The sequence below is a fragment of the Athene noctua genome, chromosome 15 (assembly GCF_965140245.1).
Source record: "Athene noctua chromosome 15, bAthNoc1.hap1.1, whole genome shotgun sequence".
Taxonomy (NCBI): Eukaryota; Metazoa; Chordata; class Aves; order Strigiformes; family Strigidae; genus Athene; species Athene noctua.
Window position 1 is genome coordinate 7,345,299 of NC_134051.1, and position 25,636 is coordinate 7,370,934.

General features: G+C 42.3%; 1 protein-coding gene across 4 annotated transcripts in view; it reads right to left on the reverse strand.

Annotated features, from left to right (window-relative positions):
* The window catches only part of FOXK1 (forkhead box K1), a 57,180-nt gene that overhangs the window by 11,945 nt on the left and 19,599 nt on the right, over positions 1-25,636 (reverse strand). For 3 of the 4 annotated variants that reach the window (XR_012634580.1, XR_012634579.1, XM_074918910.1), the window contains exons 2-8: positions 18,364-18,561; positions 7,841-7,997; positions 6,464-6,610; positions 4,516-4,709; positions 3,191-3,357; positions 2,218-2,499; positions 120-347 (exon numbers count right to left, since the gene is read on the reverse strand). Coding sequence is in view for 2 of the 4 variants with exons in the window: in XM_074918910.1 (XP_074775011.1) it covers positions 120-347; positions 2,218-2,499; positions 3,191-3,357; positions 4,516-4,709; positions 6,464-6,610; positions 7,841-7,997; positions 18,364-18,561 (1,373 nt within the window). In the remaining 2 variants the exon portion in view is untranslated. The remainder of the gene's footprint in view (positions 1-119; positions 348-2,217; positions 2,500-3,190; positions 3,358-4,515; positions 4,710-6,463; positions 6,611-7,840; positions 7,998-18,363; positions 18,562-25,636) is intronic. The other variant, XM_074918911.1, reaches the window with a different exon arrangement.

A 25,636-nucleotide genomic window follows, 5' to 3' on the forward strand; every position in this document is an offset into this window, starting at 1 on the left:
ACTGGACACAGGGAATAACTTGATATATACTAAGAAGACAAAAGCCTTACAGCTTTACAACCTAACTGCTAAGCTCAGAGGGCAATTAAAAACCAGAAAGCAATGGAAGCAGATCCTACCATAAGCGCTGCCTGTGATGCTGTTGGTGGGGACGGCGTGTTTCCCGTTCTGAGTGACTGCCCGCACAGGGAGCTGGTGCTGTCCGATGGTCACTGGAGCTGCCTGCTGAAGGATCGTGACTGTCTGTCCTGGAACACCCTGTGCCATCTGACTGGCAACTGTCTGAATAACACGGCTGGCTGTAGGTATTGTGGCAAATGCAATAGTTGGCTTTTCATCCATGCCTGCTTAAGAATAGAACAGACAACAATCATTTACTACCCTGGCTTAGGAGCAGGCTTTATTCTCATTAACATTTTAGTGGTGATACATACTCCTGGCTTACACATGTAAAAATATCTCAGCATCACAGGTCAGGGATGAATATTTGAAAACACAAAAATACCCTCTGTTGCATATATCCTCTATCAATATTAAGAACATTTTTCTTATAGCATACGCCACTCAGCAAAAATAAGTCAAGATTATAAGCTTGACCCTTTGTCCTAAAAAGGCATCATCTCCCTTATTGGCACATTATAGCTGTGATATGGATACCAGTCACTGCAAATTTCATAGCTTACTTTGTAATTATGGGCAAATTGGCCTGACTCTCAATACCACACAGCGGGAGAAGGCATTAAGATCTTAAACACTGCCTGGAGCCAAAAGTCTGCAACAGCTTGCTGTCATGCCTGCATGTAGGTTGATTTACAAAGGAGGTCTTCCCACAATTGCAAGCTTTTGCCAGCTATGGAAGTATATGAAGAAACCAGGAAGGGGGGGGAATGGAGGGTGAGTTCCTGGATAGAGGTAACAGAGTACTCAACCACTTATCATGCTTCTCAGGACAAGTAAGGGGTCACTTCATCAGGTATGTAATAGAGAGAGCACAGCCTCCTGCAGGGCATGCAGGAAAGGAGAGCCACTCTTCTCTTCCAGGGGCTCTGTGGGTCTCAAAGCAGAGAAGGCTGGCAGAAAGCACAAACTCATTAGACCTGTAGGAAGAAAATACTTCTCCTATTTTAACATTAGTAGACAAGAGGAGTGGCATTAGATGGGACATAAAGCACTGAGCTAAGAACTGCAGGCAAGATGACAGAAAGCAGGGAGAGAAAAGGCAAGGAAAGCAGGGAGATCAGGGAGGAAAATGGAGCAACCAGGAAAAACAAAGGGAATGCAGAGACTAGAAAAGGATATGAGTGGGAATAAGAGAGGGACAAGTAGGGAAAGAACAAGTGACAGCAAGAACTAGTGAATGAGAGATGGGAGCAGCTGTGACTGTTAGTGCTTCAGGAACATGTATGGGATCCAGACAGGAATTTCTAGAGAATGCAAGTGAAACTCAACCAGGGCTGAACTAAAAATGCCAGTGGTCCTGCTACTGTGGTTGGGAAAGGTCTTTAATTTTTTTCTTTCCCTTGGAGAAGAACCATTGCCCACATAAAAGCAATCAGAGTAACTAGCCTTGTTGCTGGTACAACACACATCTATCTTGTAGCACCAAGCCCTTCTGAAATGGCAAGCAGACAAGGTGTTGTCTAGATCACAGCAGGAGAACATTGAACTTGCCAAATCCCCCAAGGCTGGAATTTCCAGCTTAGGAAAAGAGGCCTTTGTTGTAACTGGTTTTTGAAGATTGCTTTAAAGGGGCACTGCATGCACTTCCAGAAGCACATGCTTTCCTCTATGAATCCAGGCCTGCAAAAAAGGAGGACTCAGTCATTTATTTACAAAGCCATCCTGAAGCACAGTGTCACCTTCCCAGGCCATCTCTTTTGGCTAAAAAAAAAAGAAGGATCCATTTTTGTAACACATCCAGATGACCAATACATAGGCATAATATTGATATTGGGGATAATATAACTATTTAAAGCACTGCATGTTCTTTCAGCCTCCAAAGTCTGTTAGATTTGTTCCCCATAGCAGACAAAGAAGCACAGCTGTCCTGCTCACTGGTGGAGAATCAAACGGATGAGCTTTTATTTGGTTTAAGTTTTACCTGAAGAAACATCTTTTATTAAGGGCTAAGCACCCAGTGAGTGAATCAGTGTTTGACACCCTCCCTCCTCACAAGCCTGCTCAAGACTTAGCAGAGTAACAAAGGTGAAAAGCTACCTCGGTGATCACCAGCTAAGTCCAACACCGCTCCTGCAGCTTCATGAGCTCCTCCTGCTGTGCCTTGATTTGTGAGGATGTATCCGTTTGCAGAGTTTGCAGAGGAGGTCACAACTCGGACCATTGTAACAGTGGGAGCTTGCTGAACTACGTGAATCGCATGACATGAAGGCTGTTGTGAAGTCACTATTGATGCTGGCATGTATGCGACTGGTTTTGCCACCAGAGTAGATGGTCGGGGAGGAACAGCCATAATCACTGGCTGGGCACTGACTGGAGAACCTGATCAGAAGAGAGAAGCACACATTAATAGGAGAGGAAAAAAGGCTGCCATTCATTTCATCTATGCCCTTCTTAATCTGCAATACTCAGTCCTTCAGCATTAGCTGTAGTAGGGGTAGGAAACAAAAAAAATAAAGCTTCAAGAACACCACCTTCCATCTTCTCTTTCCTAACTTACAAAAACCTTACCTGCCATCTGAGCACACTTGTGTGAATAAAAGCCACAATAAACACAAAAAAATAAAGCTCTACTTAATGAGGTCTGCCTTACAACTTCACCAGAAACACCCCATACATCAGGCCAGTTACAGCACAGCTGACTAGTTGATATTAAAGCACGGCTTAACAAATTACCAAGACCCTGGCCATAGCACCACAGAGCTCTGTGTAGCCAAGCTGATCTTATCCAGAAGGCTGATAAATTACTGTGAGCTTCATACTGCCATGGCTACTCCGCTGTCAGTTTAGAGCCACCTAGTTCAAGGTTAGCTCATGTGTTTCTACACATTCCTTTATTTCCTGCCCCCTCATCCAAAGACCAGTAAGAAAAATGGTCTGAAGTCTCTAACAAAAGTGTAAAGAAAGACCGAGATCCTCCTGTAAGACTCTGGCTGAAGCGTTTCTGCCATGTCCTCAGCATGGCACTTTGTGCAATTCAACAGTCATCCTTTGTGAAACAAGAGCTACTCACCAGGTGCACTCTGTGAATACCGATACTCTGGAACTGAGGCTAACTTTGACCCAAAGTCGTGATCATGTGGAATGGGTGAGCCCTCCCGTGACAGGCACTCTGGAGTCTGTAGGCCACTAGAGTGAGGGGACAGCAGGCCAGGGTGAGTAGGGGAGGCAGGAGCACTCCTGAAACACCAGAACGTAGGGTTGGCAAGTGTAGATGCATTTTGACCACAAGACAGCAGCAGAGACTGAGAAATATCTCCAGCGCGGGATTCTCTAGCAGAAGGACAGCCTTTCTTCCACATTACCCACTACAGTCTTGCTGGGAAGAGCTGAAAGGTACACAGTAACCTCACAAATGCTTTAGCACCAAATACGGTCGTATTATTCCTTGTGGAAGGAAAGTAGACCCTTCAGAGTATGCTTCAGATTTCGTTTCAAGACCCACTGCTGACAGAGAAGCTGTAAGTACCTCACGTTCAGATCAGTTTTATAACTTCAGGCCATTCTCAACGGATCTTTGTCAGTATTTGAGAGTGACAGGGAGAGGAAGAGGAAGAAAGATGCAATGTAGATGCATCTGACCCCACATATGCTTGCCAGGCAGTTGCTCCCCCTTTCTCCCCATTGCCTCCCTCCCCAACCACTTGGTTCCCACCTCTGGCCCCACGTGGCCAAACACTTGAGGAACTGAACATTTCTACCCTGTTTGTCATTAAAGAGAAGCTGATCAGCTGAGGACCTCTCCTCATGTTTCCCCCCCATTTTAACAGACAGAAGAGGTGTGGGAGGAATGTTACACGAAACTGCTCCAGCTAGTGTTGAATTGCAAGTCTTTATCTTCACAGCTACAGGGCTCAGAGAAAGCTGTCATTGCACACAGCTCCTCTTTTACAGTCACCACCGCTGACTGGAACAGCTACACAGAACAGCCCCCATTGCTTCACTGCTGACAACCATGATCAACCTGATCTTCCCTACAGGAGAGTGTTTTAAATACCACAAGTTATTCCCGCTATGATCTAATCCACATCTAAACACAGCTTTCCTGAAAGGAGAGATTCGCATCTGAAAACACTTACTTGAGTGATAACTGCTTTGAATTTCTTTGAAATTATGCCAAAACAGATATGTTATTTGATGCATTTTTGTAGTTTGGTTCTGGACTTTTTTGTAAACACTTAAGCAGTCAGAACAATTTTCAGATTATGCCTCAGGACTATTTAACTATATTACCTCTCAAACTATAAACAGAAGTCTGCTCACTGTACTTCGGGAGAAGTTTTTGTTTGTTTTCTTTGTAATGAGTCTGGCGCAGAGATTAGAGTAAGTTGGAGTTACCTGGAGGAGAGAGGCCCAAAAGGTGTTCGGAAGCAGGACACTCCTCTTTGCCTTCGTTTTCTAAATGCTTGCTCTACTAGTTTGGCTTCAGAGGGAGGGTCAATTCGCCAAAAGGAGCCTTTTCCAGGCTCCTCCTGGGAGCGTGGGACTTTAATAAAGTAACGGTTCAAGGAGAGGTTGTGCCGAATGGAATTCTGCAGGAAGCAGAGGAATGAGATGATTATTTTGCCATGAGGAAGCATATAACAAAGACGGATGGGTTTCACCACACAGCTTAGAACAATAAAATCCACACTGCCAGAATCTATGTTGAAGACAGAAACCAGTCACCCAACTCACACAGCTCCAAAGTCACAGGAGAACTCCAAGAGAAAACCTGGGGAAACTTGTCAGAGTTTCTATTAACCATGCTGAAAGATGTGTTTGCTTGGTAGTACAGCATCTCTTAAATACATCTGGAGCCAGGCAGTGCAGTGACTTTTCTATGGAAAGCAATGAAAGCAGAGATTTTGCTGAGGCAGAGGGAAACCACTGTAAACCACATCAGAACTCTCTCAAAAGACGGGCTTTATTCTAGGCAAGCGGAAAAAATTGCCTGAGCCTGTGCTAACTGCTTACCTGCCAAATGTTCACCAGGGTGCCCAAACATGCCCTAAAGGACACTGCATCTCACGGTAATCATAATGCAAGCCAGCCAGCATGCTCTCAAACAGCTGCTTCTGAGAAAAACCCATTATCTATGTGGTACTAGTCTAGCACTGTACAGATCTCCAGATGTTCACAAGACTATCCTTTTCACTGCAAAAGCACATCTCTTACTGGGTGTAGTACTGTCTTTTGGGCTAGGGGAAAGGCTCAGTAAGCCCAGGTGTGCACAAGCTCATTCCTCTTCCACTTTCAAAACAAAACAATAGCTTTTGTAGCAGCTGTAGATGAGCTCTTCACAACTGAAGCCTTACAATGCCACTGGTAGGTGAGGGGGAAAGGCAACTTCACCCTCCACTGAAATGCAGCTCTCTGAAGCAGGATGCAGCAACTCGTCCGCAAAGCACAACTCTGTCGAGCAGGTTAAGGCAGGAAGTAAATTCCACAATTAATTAGAACTGCAGGGAAAAGCCAGGGAGGCAGAAATATATTTATTCCAACTGTACTCAAAGTGCACCAAGTAGTACTGCTCCTGCCAGTTGAACACAATGAAATCAGCAGCTGCGAGAGTCTTTCCAGCTGCATTAGTGTATTATATTCAAATGACAACACCCATCAGAGAGGTGCGATGCCAAGAAAAAGTCTGAAAGCAGGTGGAGTTGAGGTTTCTGGAATTTCGAAAGCAGCCCTCAAGTGAACATTTAAGCTTGATTTAGCACGTGTTAACAACATCCAAACTCTCCTACCAAGCCCATCAGATTTCCTTTAATACCATAAGGAAGGCACAGACTCAAAGTTCCACAAGTTCCCATTCTAAGATTCAAAACTTGCAAACTGACTTAGGCGATGCAGATGATACACTGGGAAAACAGAAAATCTGTGATGACTTAAGGTGTTATGATTAAAAACTGGGACCTCAGTTTTAGGACAGACAGCTTCTGCTTGGACAGATCACGCCAAACAAAGACAAGGTGAAGGCTTAAGCAAGATTCAGGCAAGTATGTGGGCAGCAGAGCAATTGATGTGGAAAAATAAAAAACAAATAAAAATGAAAGACACACAACTACAACATTAATAGGGTTTCAGACACCAGAGAACCCAATAGTAACACACTACATTGCTCTAGAAGGTATTTAAAAATCCACCTAATCACCAGAATCTAGTTAGCTTACACTAAACAAATTCACTCTGGGAATAGTCAAAGCAGCTCTATTCCCAGTTCTCCAAATCTTTAATAAATGCATTTCAAAGCAGATAAGCTCTGTCAAAGTAGTTTAAAAGCTTGTCAGAGTCAAAAACTCACCTGCCAGCCTTTGTCAGCAGTCCTGTAATATGGATAATGCTTGGTAATGTGGGCATAGATCCCACTTAGTGTTAATTGCCTGTCCTGGGCTGAAGATATAGCCTGCACAATTAGCTGAGCATAAGAATAGGGTGGCTTGGACTCATCCTAAAGAAAAACAAACAGAAGTTTAGTCACTAACAGAATTCCTACACTAGAGTATACAAACAACCCAAACAAAAAAGCACATTGGACTCTAGTTTTCACAGATACTAAGAAATCATCAGGAGCAACTAAAAGCAGCATCATCCTCTTCCCTTTCACTCCTGTTTTATACTGCCATCTCTCACTTTAGCACAAGCATTTGTGTGCAAACAGGACTAAAGGACCAAGCGAGACCAAAGTATCTCCTTCCCTCTCCCCACACACACATAAAAGCTAACTTCAGTCTGATGTCATTCCCCACCGACTTTACCAGACATGCTTACACCAGCCCAAGGAACAGGATCAGGACAGGCAATTGAAAGCAGAGTTAGAGGGTGCAAAGTACATTCACTGCTTAGTGTTCCTGAAACTAGAGCCTTCAGTTCTGCCCAGCTACAACTACACTTTGTTAGAAAGGTTTCATGCAAGTATGCTATCAGTTCTCCTCCCAGCAATAAGCCCAATATGAAATCTGATCCTGTCCCTTCCCCTCTCTAGCAGGATTTGTTTCATTCTAAGAACTTTAATTTGTTTGCCAGATCTCATATTCCCAGCTCTTCATATTACTCCATCAAGAACAGCCTTTCTTGTCTCAAGGGAGAATTCAATCTACAAAAAAGCCATGTAGTATTGTGCTCCTCCACCCAATCCCAAATCAGGTGGTTTTGGATCTAGACCTTTAACTTTGATCTGAAGATCAGCTCACCAAAATGAAATTTTATCATTATAACTAAGTTATTTTTTAATCTAAATTCCACTTGCTACTCTCCTCATTTAACACTTGCTTAACAGGCCTTTGTGTTTGTTTTAAAGTCAGACTACAGATTTCTCATGGTAAGGATCTAGTCTCTTTCCCTGCTTCCCCTTTCTCCAATTGTGTGAGAAAACAAGACTCTGAATTTTAATGCACGCCTTTATGGGTTATCAAACAAGCAGAAAAACTTATCACTTAACCATTCTGGTGAATGACTTGAATACATTTTGGGCAGCTAAGGAAGCAAATTCATCATCTACCACTAGTAAAATACTGGTTTGAAGACGTGGTCTCAAAACCCTGGAGGATACTGTATACAGTGCCCTTATGGCCAGGGTGTTCTTAGAGTCCTTTTAACTATATCTAGCACTGGCAAAAAACTGCTGGGTCTTAATAAGCCTCCCAGTGAGCCCTGCTGGGTAAGTAATGTTTCTCTGAACCTTTGGGCTGTCCCCGCCAGATGCATCTGCCTGCTGTTCTGATGCTGCTTTTGCAGCATACTCTGCTGCCAGCTGCAGATCCGAGGTAATGTTGTGAGCAAAACGATATCCTGAGGATCCAGCACCACGTGGACTGGCTGGGCAAGAGTTGGGAACACTGCAAAGGCAAAAAGAAAATACAGTTATTCATTACTTCATTTATTAACAAGATGCATAGTTCTTACTCTCTAAGGTACACTAAAGCTCCCAGGTCATAGAGAAGCAGATATGCACTGGGCTTATTTTTGTCCCTGTGGTTTATCCAAAGCCCAGAGACTGAGAAAAAAACCTGTCAGAGATAAAACTGGAATTTCTACAAAATCCTGACTGCCCCCCGCCCTTCTGCAATCACAAGACAGCAGTCTCAAAGCATTAAACAACTCCTCTATGTTTAGAGAAGCATTTAACACAACACACACTCTTATCAGGGATGAATACTTAACTAAATAGCTTGCTATTATAACTTGTGAACAAGCAATACACCACCCTCCTTATGACACAGATATTTAGCTAATCCTTCTAAAAAATACAGGCTATGTTCTTTTACAGTATAAAAGCACCCAGTGCAGGCATCTGCCATGAAAGCCCCTGTCTAACACAACACCTGAGCTTCAGAAGATGATACCCTGATCAGGGCCACACAGGTATTTCTGTGATTCACCAGCACACAAATGCAGGTAACAATGGAGCTGCAATCACTAATATACAACACAGAAGGTAGCTCACTCATCAGCTTTGGCTAGCGTGGAGCAAAGCTACGTTTAGCGCCCCAGGGCCACCACAAGATGGCATTACAGGAACAGCTACTAAGCAGGAAAGCCATGCTAAAGCTGATAAAAAGCTACAAATAAAAGGTGGCTATAATTTGCAGCACCACTCAGGCACACAGAAGCGAGTGCTACAAGATGAGAACTAATCAGAAAGGCTTGTCTAGGGATCACACATCCTTGATTTGTGGGGTTGGAAGGACAGGAGAGGAAGGATGAGTCTGGGAACTTGAAGTTCCCTTTTTCTGTCTCTCCTCTGTGCTGTCCAGCATCGAGGGGTGCAACGCAAGAGCAGCATGACGCATAGCCAAATCCCAGGATTACATATGTCTTCTACATAAGAGCAGAGAAAGAGTGAACAAGAAAGCAAAACAATACACAGAAGATTTACATAGCAAAACAAGCAGTTCAAATTTTATGAAGAGATGCAAATTGAAGCCCACAGCTGGGAGCTAGAATTCAGTTAAACTGGCATAAACAATCCTCTTATCAATCAAATGCCCGACAGCAGTGCTAACCCTGACACAAATAAATGCAATAACTGACACTCGGAGCACTGTGCTAAATGCTGCATGAGAAAACACAGATCACAGTCCCTTTCTCAAAAAGGTGACTGTCTAAATAGCTCCCCCCACACACACGTACACATGCAGACTGAGAGGAAACAGTGAGACAACCCTTGTTTGCTCAATGGGCAATACCTTTGGTGCACAGGCAATCTGATGGTGTAAAGAATGACCATTTCCTACCACAGTCCAGCCTGTAAACTGAGAAGTACTGCTTTTCCTTGTGGCATCTTTGCAAATAGCTGCAGTGCTGAGCTCTGCACAACCGAGACCGGTTTCTTATAAAAGTGAATTACAGGATGGGGAGGTCAGGGGAGAGGGTAAAAGCAACAAAAATATCCAGCCACAACAAACCCTCGCAATAGGAAACCCGACCTCACCCATCTCCCATATAACGGCCAACTGAAGTGTTGCACAGACCTGGTAACCCTTTCAGTTCCCACCGATAGTCCTTGGCATTAATGGGAGATGCTGCTCACAAGCACATCAGGAGGGAAAGCTTTCAGGAGGTGCAAGGTATATAATGCTGATGAGCCCATACATATAAATCCCCCTCTGCCAGAGATAAAGGCATTTCTTACCTAGTCTTTCAAAAAGCATAGACCTGTTTGTGCAGGAAAATGAATCAAAGTTCACTATTTCAAGCTTTAAGCCCGCTTTGGAAGTGGATAATACTAAACCACAGAAGACACTCTTGATGTCTTAGTATTCACATGGGGAGCTAGTGTGAATTTAATTATTCTGCTGTCATTTTTCAATAGCTTTTCCACATACACACTCCTTATAAAGTGTAGATAATTACAAATGAAAGCCATTTTCATACATGAAACAATGACAAACCAAAAAACACAGCAATTCTTTTTATCTTTGTGTTTGGCACCTGAGCAATTATAACACATGGACTAAGAATGGAACGAGATGAAACAGTTTTCTGATGTTGTTCTTCATCTGCAGAAATACATGAACAGCAAACCACAGAGACAACAGCCAAAACTCAGGTCAAAGATATGGAAGAGAGAAAAGTTCTCCAGTAAATCCACACTCTGTAGAGTGCTGTACTTCTGTGCCTTTCTTTGGGTAAGTAAATAAATAAAACTAGTATGGCTTCAAAGATTGTCCCATGCAGTCCAGATACAAGAATTGATTTTGTTTCTTTCAAGATCAGCAGATCAAGTAGTCCAGTTTTTGCTCGTCAAATTTTAGCTTCTGAGGCTCAATGACTTTTAAGTATGATTTCTTGCCTTTTTTTAAAAGCCCTTACCCTGCAGGGCTGTGATTCTCTAGAGTGCTGACAAAGCCTGTCCAACCTGAAGTGCTGTTAACTTTTAGAAAAGCCAGCCTCTCCCAGTAGATAACCACTGAAGAACTTAACAGTCCCCCTAAAGAAGCAGCTGTCCCTTGGGACAGCCACAGCAGTAGCCAAATATTTGGAAGAGGTATTATTCTTTCACCAGAACGAAGCACTTTTGTTCAGGTAGACCTGCTTCCTTTCAGCCTAGATGAACGATCAAAACACATGATAACAGAACAAACAAGATAAACTGTTAGGTGCTCCATGCAAAGAGACAGGGTAACACTTGCTGCTAAGTGTTCAAGCTCTCAGTCAATCATCAGAGAGCTCTTCAAAGGGAATGGAGAAAGAGCTGACTACTGGAAAAAACAAGGAGAAACAGCCTGTCCCACCACCCCCAACACAGGACAGAAGGAGTGAAGAAACAGTTTTACTAAGAATACCCCTCAGAGTTAAGTTAAAATTAAACATTAGTGCAGTCAAAAGAAAACAAGCAAACAATGCAGTGACATCAGTTTCCTGGAATTTTCCTTGCCACCTAGAGCTGGGGATGCTTGCATGCACTCACACCCCCTTTAAAAATACTATGGAACAAAAAGACTTTTCCCTACAAACACCTGTTTGTGCTAGAAAACAAAAATCAAGTGTTTAGGCAGTGATTATGGTTTGTTGGACATTAATATTGCATCAGTACATGGTGATAACTTGATCCATTTTGACATTATAAACTTTTACTGAGAAAAGCATAGGTAGGCCTGCAGTTTCACCCAGCTCTCAGACATCCTAACTTACTGTGGTGATCCATGCTTACTGTCCATGTAATACAAACTTATTTAGGTTAAGCTTGTCTGTTACAGAAGAGAACGTTTTCGGAGAGGAAGCAAGTGTTTTATGCCATTGAAAAAACACACAGAGCATGTAAACAAACCAGCTTCAATTACCCACAGTCTTAAACCCGTGGCACCATGGTTAATGCCCCAAGCCCCAGAGATCTTTGATATTCACTGAGGATTCAGCATCTCAACTTGAAACATTGACTGCATGCAGCCACCGAGCCACAGTTCCCCAAATACCACACTGAGACTCATCTTCAGAACCAGACTACAATCACGTGCTGAATCACATCAGCCCTTTGCAGCATGTTTTCCATCCAACACTTAACCCTTCTTCAGATGAAAGGCTAGAAAGACAAGGGCTGAATACAGTGTTTGCAATACATTCACTCATATAACAGGCAGAATGCCTTTTAAACACAGGGCTTAATTTCTAGCTATTGAGAAAGTCACAGTTCTTCATAGCATCATGATTTACTTTCAACTCCAGCCAACAAGAATCTAGCCTCTTAAGTTCACAGCACTTTAAAGACTTTCTTGTTGCTAGAAACACCAGCTATTGGAGAATATGTAAAGCTTCCTGCATTTCTGCTGGAATGTTCAAAAATCAGTCTGCTTTACCTAAAGAATCAGAGTGCAGAAATAGGACATTCCACTGTGTGTATGGTGTGTCCACACCCAGGATACTGTGTGTTGACTTTTCTCTTCTCACTTCAAATAAAGAAGGATACAGGAGACCCAGAGAAAGTGCTGATAGCAATAACTAGGATAATCAGAGATACAGAACGGATTCCATACAGGAAACAGTTTAAGACAGAAGCCAAGGTGCAAAGAGGAGGTGTTCAACTCCTGGGCTCTTCCAATAGAAGTGATGATGAACACAGAATGAAACTAAGCAGCATGTCCAAGTGAAAGTACTCCTACATTTGTAGTTACCCTGTGGAACAACATGCTGTTAGACAGGGTTGATGCTACAAATCTATGTTAATGCAAACAGCCATTATACAAGTTCTTGGGGAAAGGAGGAAGACAGGGAATCCATCAGGGACTTCATTAGACAGATGGTCAGGAAGTCCCTGCTCTGAGGCAGTCCCTGATTCAAGAAAATGGTGCAGGCAGACTGCACGTAAGTTAGCATTACACTGTTTTCTGTGTTTTTGTATTACCCCAAAGATACCCATCTGAGGCAGAAGACTGGGCTAGAGGGATGTGTTGCCTAAGCACATACAGAGATTCCTCTGTATAAACCTCCAGACTCTCTCAATACTAGTCACATTTCACAGACGGGGGGTGGGAATAAAAATGAAGCAACAAGCAGTTAAATGATTTATTTATGGTCATACGACAAGTCTGTGAATAAGCTGGGAACAGAAACACTCCCAAACTCCAGTGCCAATTTCTCCAGAATGACAAGCAGTACAAGAATGCAGGAAAGTTGCCCTATTACTTAATTTCATTCTTTTCTCCAAGAAGGATATCTGTAGGGATCAACCTAAAGAGGCTTAATTTAAGCCAGGTATATGGATAAAGCACCTACCCACTCTATGAAATGAGGAAATATTACCTGGGATCCTACAGAAAATTGTTCACCTGACTTAGAATCTGCAATGCTGAAGAGGAAAAAACCCACCTCTTCAACTTTGTGGTTTAGGATATGGTATGCACATGGGCAGTGCCTCTGAAAATTGCTTAAGTGCACATTGTGAAGCAGGTACAAGAGACATAGCAGTGATAAGACTCACAACTTTGGCAACACTGCCAATATACAGATTCCTGTCTAAATAGGCAATTTTTTTAAGTCCCTATTGAGTAAAAAGGGAGAATTCCCATTTCTTAACATCTTCCCCAGTCTCCTCAAATGCAAATTGGAGATGTGATGCCTTGCACACAAGGACTATAGTTAGAGAAATGCCACAAGCCTCAGACTACCCCTTATATTCCATTTCATGAGCCTGCAAAAAGGGGCACCAAAGACCTCGGGACACTTTTTAACATGCAATAAGCAAGAATCAGGTCAAAGTACAGCACTTTGACTTGCGAAATGAGCATTTCCACGATACACCAATCGGCAATAATGGGTGAGAATCCTCTGCCACTCTCTCCTTCCTCGGCCCAGCCCCAAAATCGTAACTCAAAGAAAGGCAAGTCCTTGCATGTTGCATATTTCAGACAGGTTTCAGAAACAATCAGAAGTGGTGAGACTGCCAAACCAAGCTGGATTTTGATGTGAAAGGAGAAATCTGAGAGCCTCCCTGCTTGCTTAATGCTGAAGAAAAACAAAGCTGTCGAACAAGCCACAGTGAGAGAAAGTTCACTATCCACAAAAGTTGAAATTCTTATTACTTGTCTGTGCTCCAGTGGTTCCCCTCTTTGAAAGGGAGTGAGCTCATGCTGACCATGGATTTAGTGAACATTTTATACTGATCAGGGGAAGGGGAAGTGCTCATGTAGCTGGTGACATCTGTAACCTTTCCTCTAACACATGGCTTGGCACATCTCCTCTAGCACATGGTCCATTATCTGACTTAAACATGTGTAGGAACTCCCAAGCCCGGTATAGATTGTTGCTTTTCTTATGTGATGCATATGCATCACACTAGCTGGCTTGTGGTTTGGAGACAAGGGTGATTATTTTTAATCACCAGTCTGTCCAATTGTGGGAGTTACCCAAGCCGTATATTCTGCCCAAATGCAGGAAGTAACGGATAACCAAGACAATGCAAAAGAGCCTGCAAAAAGCCTTCCCTGGAGCTCTTCACCGGCTTTTCAGTTAAATGGTTAATACTGCTACAGAAAGAAGGAACACCTGAATGAAATGGAGCAGGCAATATTTATGCATTCCTGTTACAGTGAGTGAATGCATCCACTGAAGTCTGGGTTCATTCAGCTTCCCACTACATACCTTTAGAGGAAATGTGTAAATTCAGATTAATCCCAGGCGTTCTGAAACAGTGTTGTACGGCTGTCCCAGAGCCTATTAAAAAGCACTCCCTTTTTCCAAGCCAAGTCTGAAGGAAAGCACAGCCAACATTTGCATGTCTACTATGACATGGCTCACACACTCTTCGTCACGCTCTGCAGAATAAAAGCTCAATACATAATTTATCTACTACACACTCTTGGAAAATAGTAATTACACTATACATGCATAAAAATCAGACAATGAATTTCAATGACCCATTAAAGGCCACAAAACAAGTTGGTGACTAAGTCAAGATAACTGTGCTTCCTAGAGTGCAGGCCTCTGAATAATCCACTATCAAAGCATGCAACATGTTACTGAACTAATTTTGCCTAGTGAAAATAAGGAAAAAAAGAAAGAAAGTTTAAAGAATACAGCTTATGAAACCATAGCAATTCAGCTCACATCTTCTGATTTACTAATCAAGCTTATAAAACAAAAGATGCAGAAGGGTATCAACTGATCTTTCATTATTCATACCGCTAATTTCATTGTAAACTGGGTATTGATCCTTCTAGCAACAGACGACATGGGCAGGCACATTAAGTACTAACAATTAAAATACAAATTTGGGTCCACACACAAATATGTACCAGTCTTGCTATTAGCACAGAACCTCACCAAACACATTTCAAACAGTGGTTCTCACAGGGCTCTAGGGGCTCTTCTTCCTAGATCTTAAAGAAGGTGTTTTGGGTTTTTTTTTTTTTTTTTTTTTGGGGGGGGGGGGGGGGGGGATTGTTGTTGTTGTTTTTTTTTAACACTGATAAAGACCATATGAGCTAACTATTCATACCTTTTCAGTGAAAAAACCAAACAAGTAAATGAGTACAAGACAAAGTGTTCAAGCCCACTCTGGTACAGAGATAAGCCAGAAGTAGCAGCTGTAAAATATGAATAATGATACTGACCACCATAGTACAACATTTAGTATTTCTTTATTGTAGCTTTTAAAAATATATATCAGTGAGAACATAATTGCTGTTTAGAATAGGGAAGCACGTAGAGAGAAATAATTTCATTTTCATGAATACTAAAAAAAATAATTAAGCCGAAGGGGCAGTGCTTGAGAGAGATGCTATTTGGAAAACTGAGCTAAGTTACTGCTATAGGATCATCAACAGGAAAATAATAAAAGGAAAACTAAACACTGTAACTCCAACTCAGCATGACTTTGAGACCAGGAATAGGCTCCTACATCACATCTTGTCTCTGTGGGTCTGTTTATAATCCAAGCACAAGCCACTCTGGGACTAGATTGCAACACATATATGGAGTCAGATTCATGTAGGTATAATGGACTTACAGCAAAACCAGGCAAATCTAAGTGTTTGTAGCACAGGTGAGGAACTTCCTATCACCAGTGTTACCCAAAGATGATCCTCCAAATGCAAGCTGCAGAACCTTAAAGCCATGTACCAAAAGACTGTCCCTTAACTCGTGAAATTGTAAATCAGTTTTATCTCCCAACAGTCAGAGATGAATTTAACCAAACTACACATGGTGTAGTGCCTTAGCTTTTTAGTGCCCTAAATTTACTGAGATGGGGTGCTACTCTGCCCTTTCTTACGTTGTATAAAATGGCAGTCTGCTTCTACGAAGTTCTTATAACCACAGTGGCCTTTTCCTTTTTGGAACATGTAAGTCTGACTTTTTTAAAAAGGAATTTTGAACTCAGAGCAGGAAGAAATAAGCCACGGCTGTGTGTAAGCCTCACAGCATGCTGCCAACCAACATTTTCCCTTAAAGCTGTACAACAGCATTCAAACACATCTACAAATGGCTCCTTCTGGAGATAAAACACCTAGCTAAGAAAACAGTGGTCACATTTCTCCCTAGGAGTAAGCAGGAATCTTGCTTTGCAAAGCTGCTGAGGGTGGCAGGTTTGGTTTTGTTTAACTAAAGCTCATTCCCTCTGTAGGCAGTGCACTTTGCAGAGGGAAAATAAATAGGCTGGAAAAAACCCAGAAGCTTGCAGGGGGGAACCTGCAGGGAAGCAAGCTGCAATGTAAACAGGGAGGCAGAGCAGGGCCGGGGTCAGGAGGGCAGGGCTGGATCTGGCGGTGGGAGCACAGGTACTGCCCCTGCCCGGCTCCGGGGCGGAGGCAGGAAGAGGGGGCCAGGAGCCACTTTCCAAAAAGGAAATTTCACCCTGCCCAGGATTTCCAAACTGCAATAATTTTCCACGGGCCAATCAGGGAGGAGCGAGGCAAACGCACCAAATTAGGAAAGTAAATACTAGAAGGGGGAGCGGGAGGAGGAGGAGAGTCCAGCTCATGCAACCACCTCCCAGAACAAGCGATGGGAAAGGGGTATGGGCCCCACGCTGAGCCCCCACTAGCCCTCCCAGACTTGCCCTTGGGGAGAGGACACTGTGCCAGCCTCACCCACCACTGAATCCAACAAAGATAGCCAAGAGCTGCCCGAAAGCCAGATGGCCAGAATGCTCCCCGAAGAGCGTTCCTTTTCTCAGGCGGAAACACCCAAATCACTTCCCAGAGCCTGGCCCCCAGGGTACGAGAGCTGCAAGACCCTGCCGGGGGAGAGGCAATGTTGAAGGGGCTGAGCAGCGATGTTTACAAATGTGTCAGCCCCTCCTCTGTAAGAGGAACTCGAAAACGAAAGGGGTTTGGCAAGTGAAACCTCAGATGTCTTTTGAGGTTTTCTGAAGACTTGGCTGGATTAGCTTCTGCTCAAGACAAACGGATGCAACAATTAATCATCCTTAGTAAACACACTGTTAGGGGCTGAGCACAATTCAACACTACTATTTCCACTTTCTCCTTATGCAAAAGAAACATTCTCAGGGAGTCAAATATCAGTTGCAGGCATATGCCAGAGTCAAAAGATACAGCCTCTGTTAGTAACACAAACCACACTGTGCTGCTTTGCGCAAGATGACTGAATGGAAACTAACTACCATATGTTGGCAAAGAAACCATCCCCCTCCCCTCCCAGCAACAAGCTTCATCTAAAAAGAGAAGGTTAAATATAAACTCAAAGCAGTGCCTGAACAGAGGACTAAAACCACAGCCACCTCCAACCCCCTCTTTCTAGAATATCTGCACTGCACATCTGTGCAGCTCTGCAAGACTGGTGGAAAAACCCAAACAAGCATGAGCCTCCACATCTATGCAAAACTAAACGGGCTTCATTGTGACACTGAAGTTGTTCTCAGACAAGTAAATTTGACTACTACTCACTGAATTAGTGCTAACTGTCAGAAGATGTTTTTGTATTACACTTTTTTGCAAATGTAGACAAGAAAACAAATCAAAAGCTATTACCAGGTACACTCTTGCTAATCTGAGGCCTGCACATTTTAAAACTCTAATACATCATTCTATATTGTGAGTGTACTTATAAAGTTTATTATACTTCAAGTAACAGCTTTAATGTTAAAAAAGATTATACAGGAACTCCGTAATATCAACTCTTTGCTGAGAAATAAAATATTCCAGGCAGTAGCTTGATGCACAGGTTATTTCTACTGCGCATTCATGAATCAGATAATTTACAAAACAGGATACTTGCACAGATGTACATTCAGATTGCTACAGCCCCTCAATACATGGTCAGCATCCTACCCCCATTTCCTTCTATTCCCAGGAAACCACGTGCCAATGGTCACCCTTGTCCCTAACTTCAGATAACACTGGCACCACCCAGCAACAACAGAATATTATTGAGATAAAAATAAAACAGGCAGTCCTAACATAGAAAGGATTTGCCTGCTTTCTTTTCTCCATGTATATAGGTAGCTCTTGATAGATATTTCTAATTCCACTGCCAAAGATAGACTAGTAACTCTATAGTGTGAAACTAACACTCATGTTCCCCCCTGAACCCTTTAAGCTCTTAAACAAAACCCTTGTGCCCTACTTCCAGCCACCAGAACATAGTTTTTAGCAGTCTTTCATAACTCTTAACATGAAATATTTAACTAGTCATTTTTAATGGGGCATTTCACACAGCAAGTATACCAAACAAAACAGGGCTGACAGATTTGTGTCCAAGAACAGATGGAGTTTCCAGAAATCACACTTTGGATAGTTAACATCTTACCTGATAGTGCCTGTGGGGGATGGGAGGGGACTGACCACACTCCGGAGATCCGGCTCCGGGATGTGGATCTTCAGAGGCGATATTTGAGGGTAAAGTGGCCGAAGGGGAGGTGATGAGGCTTCCTCTTTTACTTCCTCTTTATGGTATAAAGATGTGAACTGGATCTTTATAACCGTGCTAGGGAATCGGAAAGTACATCTGTGAGGGGAAAAAAAAAAAAGGGTAAAATCAGTTTCACACATGATACTAAACATATTTAAGTGTTTTTGTATGCAATTGGTCATCATTACTTCATTCACAGCACAGAAGTCCACCATTCTCCGTAGCATAATTCTGCCAGTGTCTGGGGCAGAATTACTGATCATTCATAGATCTCTGTAAATGTATCATAGTGTGTCATGTATCACTGAGTGATGAGATGCAAGCTGAAGGCTTGGGTAAGTGAAGTGATTTCCCCAAGGCCATGTATTCAATCAATGACTAAGCAAGTTGCAGCACTGTAACGACTGCTATCTCAAGGACTAGGATTTATCTTTTATTAGCTCCTTGCAGGTAACTCGGGAAGATACAAGTTACTAGAAAGTATCAAACCACAAGCAATATGGAGCAAGAGAGCCATAAAATCCAAACAGAGCAACAAACAGCCTCCAGGTAAGACCAGACAGCACTATTTAAAGACTGGCCTCTACAAACTGTAAATTAATACTCATTGATACCTCTGCACATGATGCTAAGAGATCATCTAGCAGGTTTCAGATTAAAATACATTCATATAAAAGTGCCTGCCTTTAGATAACATGGGTTATAGCTAGCAGGATCAGAACATCAAGCCTACAGTACCTCATTTCTTCTCTAAATAACACTTCTTTCCAACTGTTATTTATGGAAAAAAAAAAATAAAATCACACACCTACAAATGTAGCCTTTAGGAGATGTTGGGAAATTCAAAAGGAAATAGGCACTGACATTTTCCATATTTGAACAGAAAGCTTTCTAATTTATAGTGTCTACAACAGGCACAGGGCTGTAAGAGCAAGTGTTCTGCAATTCTTCGTATTGCACTTTAATTAGACAATAATGTGCAATCAATACAAGCTTTCCAGGGATCATTTCACTGATACTAAGGTTAAAACAGCAGGAAATAAAAACCAGGTTTCACCGTGGGAAAGGCCAACAGAGCACAGTAATTGTGTTGGCTTCCAGCATCTTGCCTATAGAAGGAAATGAAGGGACTCGAGCAGTGTTGTTCTAGCACTGTAAGTGCTGGCGGGGGCTGAACATAATTCTTCTAAGCAGTGCATTACTGAATCCTGCCAGGTAACAGAACGAGGTGGCAAGCAACTAAATCCGTATTTGTGACCACCTTATCTTAATGCTGCTATTGACAAAAATGCAGAGAAGCAACCTATTACAGCTCTAAAAACATACTCTCTTGCTCTTGGTTCTTTTGCACAAGCTAGTTCTGCTGTAATGTTCAGAAACCTGCTGTGAAGAGTGCAAAATTATCATTCAGACATGGGAAGCTCATTCCCATCTCCCACATGATCTCAGAGCTGGCTCAGCATTCAGCAGCTTGGACTCACAATGGCTCCGCTACATACCGCAGGAGTTTGCATTACATTTTACTCACTTCAGAGGTCCTGCCACCTGCACTCATTAATGCATTAAATACGAACATCATTGCTGGCAATACAGCCTAATTGTGTTTATCTAACCCTTCTAAACACTGTTCCCTGCAGACTCAATACAAACGCACGATTCAAATCGGCAGCCTGTCCATGCCTTGCAATGTCTGCCAGCAGCAGGCACACAGCCTACTGAGATGAACCTGAAACAAGGCTGTTGAACCACTACTCCAGATTTTAAGCTTTTGCAGTGCTACATGGATTTGCTTATAGAAAAAAAGCAGAAAATACATAAATCTGCAATAAACATCACATGGACTGAGCCTCCATACCAGTATGAGCAAAGCTTCATCATTTCTCAAGCCTTTACCAGGGAAAAGCTTAGCTTTCTTTCACAGAGCAATGGAATTCTCTGCTGTCACGCCAGGTGCTCAGCATTTTTCAACATCTGAGTCAAGAACAAATCAGTCCTTGTTTAACAGTGTTCAGTGCAATCCCATCCGGCTGCTGATCTCACCAGGCCTGACTGCAGAGCCCTAAGGCAGTTCTGCAGCAGAGGACAGAAGATGCCAACTGCAGCTTCATACCAGTAAGGAGCTCTATCCCACTGCCATTTAAGTCTTCCTTTTCAGAAGGACCCAGTAATGCAAGACCCACATCTACACACACTGTTGCTTCCAGGCGATGGTGCAACTAACTCCTCAACTCCACTATACTTACTGATGCTGTAACAATGTTAGATAAGGCGGCGATACCTGCACCCAAAACACTGTGAGGCACTCCCATCAGTCTGCCAGTATGGGCAATCTTAAGAAACTCTGTTACTCTTCCAATATCATGAGTCAACCTGAAATAGGAAATCTAAACTAACCCAGTAAACATGTGTTGAAAACTGCCCATCTAACATTGCTTTTCCTTGAGAGCTCCCCAAAGCTATCCAATTCAGCCACGTGATTTACCCACAGTCTCAGACTGGAACAAGGGAAGAGAAACACAGAAGCGGGGCTGACTACACAAGCAAACAATTTGTTGGCTGCTGTGATTTGTTTTTAGAAAGACAGGCTTCCCAATCCACTGAAGCAGAACCTAGGACATACAACTAGCTTTCACATATTATGCTATCCAGCACGTACATGGCCATTTTGTAAGCAGCCAGCCCCAGAAACATCAGAGTGGATATATGCAAGGGTGCTCACAGCTTTAGAAGGCTTCTGCAGCCTGGTCTGTACTGGCTTCCAGTATTGACACTGCCTGCAAAGCCAAGGTGGGGGTAATTTATCTGAATTTATGCTTTTACTGCTGTAAAAACCTGGGACTCAAGAAATGAAAATACAATGCAAAATGGATTGTAAATTCCTGCGGAACTCCTCCCCTCCCTCAGGGATGAGAAGGTGCCTGGGATTAACATTATTGTTCCAGTCCCTATCACAGCCACCACAGTAATGCAAACAATGCCAACAGCACAGCCCAAGTCACTGCTTCAGATCAGCATGCACACACTAATACTGGGGCACTGTGTCAATGAGAAATCAGAAAAGCATGATTTCTGAATCATCTTCTCACAGGAAGCTCATTTTTCATTACACTGAACCCGAACAAAGTTTTAATGAGCTTTTCTAATTGTTCCCTTAACCACTTTCTGACCAAAAGAGGATAAATTCAAATTATATCAGGTAGTCCTATTTAGGAATGAAGCACATTAACATAGGATTTAAGCCTATGAGAATTATACTTCTGTAGAAGATACGCAGGACAAGACAGACAGCCCAAGCAGAACAGAGCATGCATTCCTTAAGATTACTGTATGTATTCCAAGTTATTTAAACCGAGTTATACTATTTCATCCATGTTGCATGATTCCTATCAAAGATGCATACCAATTACTACTACTGCTTAACATTTCCACCATGAGAAAAAGATCAATCTGAAAGCATAGATTAGACTCAACATAAAAAGCATAATGAAGTTAACTGGTATTTCCAAGGGTGCCCAAGAGGCAACTCTTCTAAGCACCTTTGAAATTAGAGGGGTAAATTAATGGTCTGCAAAATCTCTTTGTCTTGGTACAGGCAGGAAACAACCTGCTACAGTTCCAGAACTGCTGAGTTTTACTCAATAACCTGTTACAGACAGGTACAACCATCCTGCAATCCCTGGCCACATAAACCGTATATGTTGCATTCATACAGAGTTACAGTATGTTGCATACATTAATTCCTTGTGGGAAAGGATTCCCATTTCTCTAGGTTGCCTTACAAGACAGTGAGAATCAAAAGCTTTTTTAGTTTGTGTTAAAACAAAAAATGCACACACTCCCCAGCCTCCATAAACTGCACAGAAACAATTCTTGCCTTACTAGATTACAAGCAGGAGAAAGTAAAAGAAAATGGATTGCTGGCTCCCTGCTGCATGCTTGAGTTCACAGACTCCATTGCAGTAGCTGAATGCATGCTATATATACATTGGCGACCAAGGGGAAAGGAGTGCACATGCCACACATGGTTACAGTGATACAAAAGATGTTTAAAACAAATGAAGTCCTAGCAACAAGACAGATTTTCCAAAAGTTTCCTGGACAAGCTCCTCACACTGACAACACAGCACCCATGCTAATAGGCATCCTTTATGTGGTGAACCAGTGACAGTAACCACAAGCATTTAATCTACATAAGGCCTGAAAATAAAGTGCTAGGAAACACTAGACTTCACATAAGCAGTCATCCCAAAAGCAGAATTCAGGAAAAATGGTTAGGTAAAAAAACCCAATAAAATTATTCTATACCCTGTACAACTCCATAAAAAGCAGACATTCTCTCCCTCCTCAAAGCACCTTTTACTCACAGATGCAAGGTAAATCGAGATGCATTTGCCAAAACATAGTGCTGGGTTCAATAGAAGCTATTACAGTCACCGATTTCTTTGTTAGAGCACCTTGAGTGCTGTTCAACACCAAGTGACTTCTACTGCATAAGAGCAAGAAAAGGCTATTTAAAAATTTTAAAAGAAGACAGGAAACTGTGCTGGATTTATGTTCTACATTTACACCGTGGAAAAGCACAGTGACAAAACAGAGAAGGCAAATCATGAAAAGGCCGAGGTAAAACATATATAATATATATACACACATTTTTGTATCTATAAAACCTGGAATTATATTTATATATATTATGTAATATATATAAACATAATATATAATATCATGTTATGTTATATATAAACATAATTCCAGTTTATTATGCAAAAGGAAATAACCAGAAAAGTAAGCTGGAAGACTGTTACACATGCATTGTCATCAGCAAGTCAGTACCATCTTTGTCTACTTTATCTTGCCATAATTTATGAAATCCTGTTATTCCTGAATGTTGCAGTTATATATGCACCAGTAGCATCTGTGTTACCTACAGTGCGTAGATGAAGGTCAAGTGAGAAACATTCTAGAAAGTGCTTTGTAAAAGTTAACTCTTTTCTCAATTTGAATCAGAACAGTAACACAGACCTGAGGTTTCATTCAAAAATGTAGCTGAGCACAATTGCCTCCCTTTCCTGCAACTGCCACTTTTTCTTTTTAAACTTGCAGATACTGTTAACATACCACCAACTCTCAGTATCTAAATCTTTTCCTCTGCCACCGACTTTGTATGAGAAACAGCATGACCAGCAGGACTAGAGAAGTGATTGTCCCCCTGTACTCAGCACTGGTGAGGCTACACCTCAAATACTGCGTCCAGTTTTGGGTCCCTCACTACAAGAAAGTCATTGAGGTGCTGGAGTGTGTCCAGAGAAGGGCTATGAAGCTCGTGCAGGGTCTGGAGCACAAGTCCTGTGAGGAACAGCTGAGGGAACTGAGGGTGTTTAGCCTGGAGAAAAGGAGGCTCAGGGGAGACCTCACTGCTCTCTACAACTACCCGAAAGGAGGCTGTGGCAAGCTGGGTGTCAGTCCCACAAGTAACAAGTATTAGGATGAGAGGAAACTGCCTCAAGTTGCACCAGGGGAGGTTTAGATTGAATATGAGGAAAAATGCCTTCACCAAAAGGGCTGTCAAGCATTGGAACAGGCTGCCCAGGGAAGTGGTGAAGTCACCATCTCTGGAGGTGTTTAAAAGACATGTAGATGTGGTGGACTTGGCAGTGATAGGTTTATAGTTGGACCTCATCTTAAAGGTCTTTTCCAGCCTAAATGATTATGTGATTCTATGATGTGAGGGGACAGTAGCCCAATTCTTAAGGGTGAGGCAGTTATCTCTATAACCAGTAAATACCTTGGATTCAGTGAAGGTGGGCAGTCAGAGCTCTAATTACAACAGCACATGCCATGATGAAACAGAACTATGTCATTACTAACAAAAGTTTGACTGAAGATGCCCACAAAAACCCTTGTAAAAGAATAAATCCCAAACAAGCCTCACAAAACAGCTGGTTGCCTGTCCCCCATAAGCTCTCCAAAACCAATTTGTTTGGCGTCAATTACGTATAGTTCACCCAGAAGAATACAGTATTATTCCCATCCACAAAATTCTAAAAACAAGTTGGATTTCTCAGCACAAGTAAGACTTTGCTGTCAGTCATCTTTGCCAGGCTGTTACCTTGAAATAACTGGCAATGGTATCTGACATGATTTTACTGGAGGACAAGGCAGATACTTCTCACCCTTTCAGCCAATGTATAGGATAAACACAAAAATTTCAGGCCACCATCAATGTGCAGGTACTGTATGTAGCAGCCGTTACAGAGAAGTGCCCCAGTTACCTCCTGTAACTAATTGTCTTCATCTTCTGTAATCAGCTAAGGGAAGAACCACATGCCTGCATCTATGAAAATCAAGTTCCCATTAAGTCATAAATCCACTCCCTATTCCCATAATACTTTGAAGCAGTCTGAAAGGACATGCCTTGGACAACATAAAAGATTCACTGGGAAAGTTTAGACAGCAGTGCACCCAATATCAAACTAAATTTGGTTAGAAAAAGATGGGAGTTTGCTTCATTTAACATACATCTAAGCCCTAAAGGTCTGCCCACAGAGAGATAAGCACTGAGACAAGAACAGCTACCTCAGATTCACATTTTTTCAAACAAGGCTCCGATAATTGCTGTGACCACTGCAAAACAGATGAGCTGGGAATATTTATTGACCAAGATTTGTTGCTTTGTGATGCTGCGCTCTGCCCACAGAGAGCAACGCTCTTTGAAACTTCAGCTGTTCTACAGCAAGCCTCACTGCGTTACACAGCACAAACCAAAACACTTCAACTGCTGAATACTTTGAATGGTTTCCCCCCATTTCAGTAACTAAAATATCCAAATCAATTTTCTCCATCTTCACAAAAATAAACTAGACCCTTACTCCCTGATGGGAGTAATGATTGGAAGTATTGTGCTTAAAACGATTATTTTGCTGAAACTGCAGCTGTCTGAAGCAGTAAGGTGGGCAAAAACAGGAGTAACAAAACCACCTTTCAATAACAAGTGTATTAAAATGAATATTAGTTTGAATGAATGTCATAAAACCATATAACAAGCTCTGAAAGCTGTCTGAGATGTCAAAGGAGTTTAGGTACTATTCACCCTTCCTTTACAATAAAATATTAAAATCACCTAACATTTCCTGTTCCACTCCCTACCCTAGAATTTTTTTTCCCCCTAAATAAC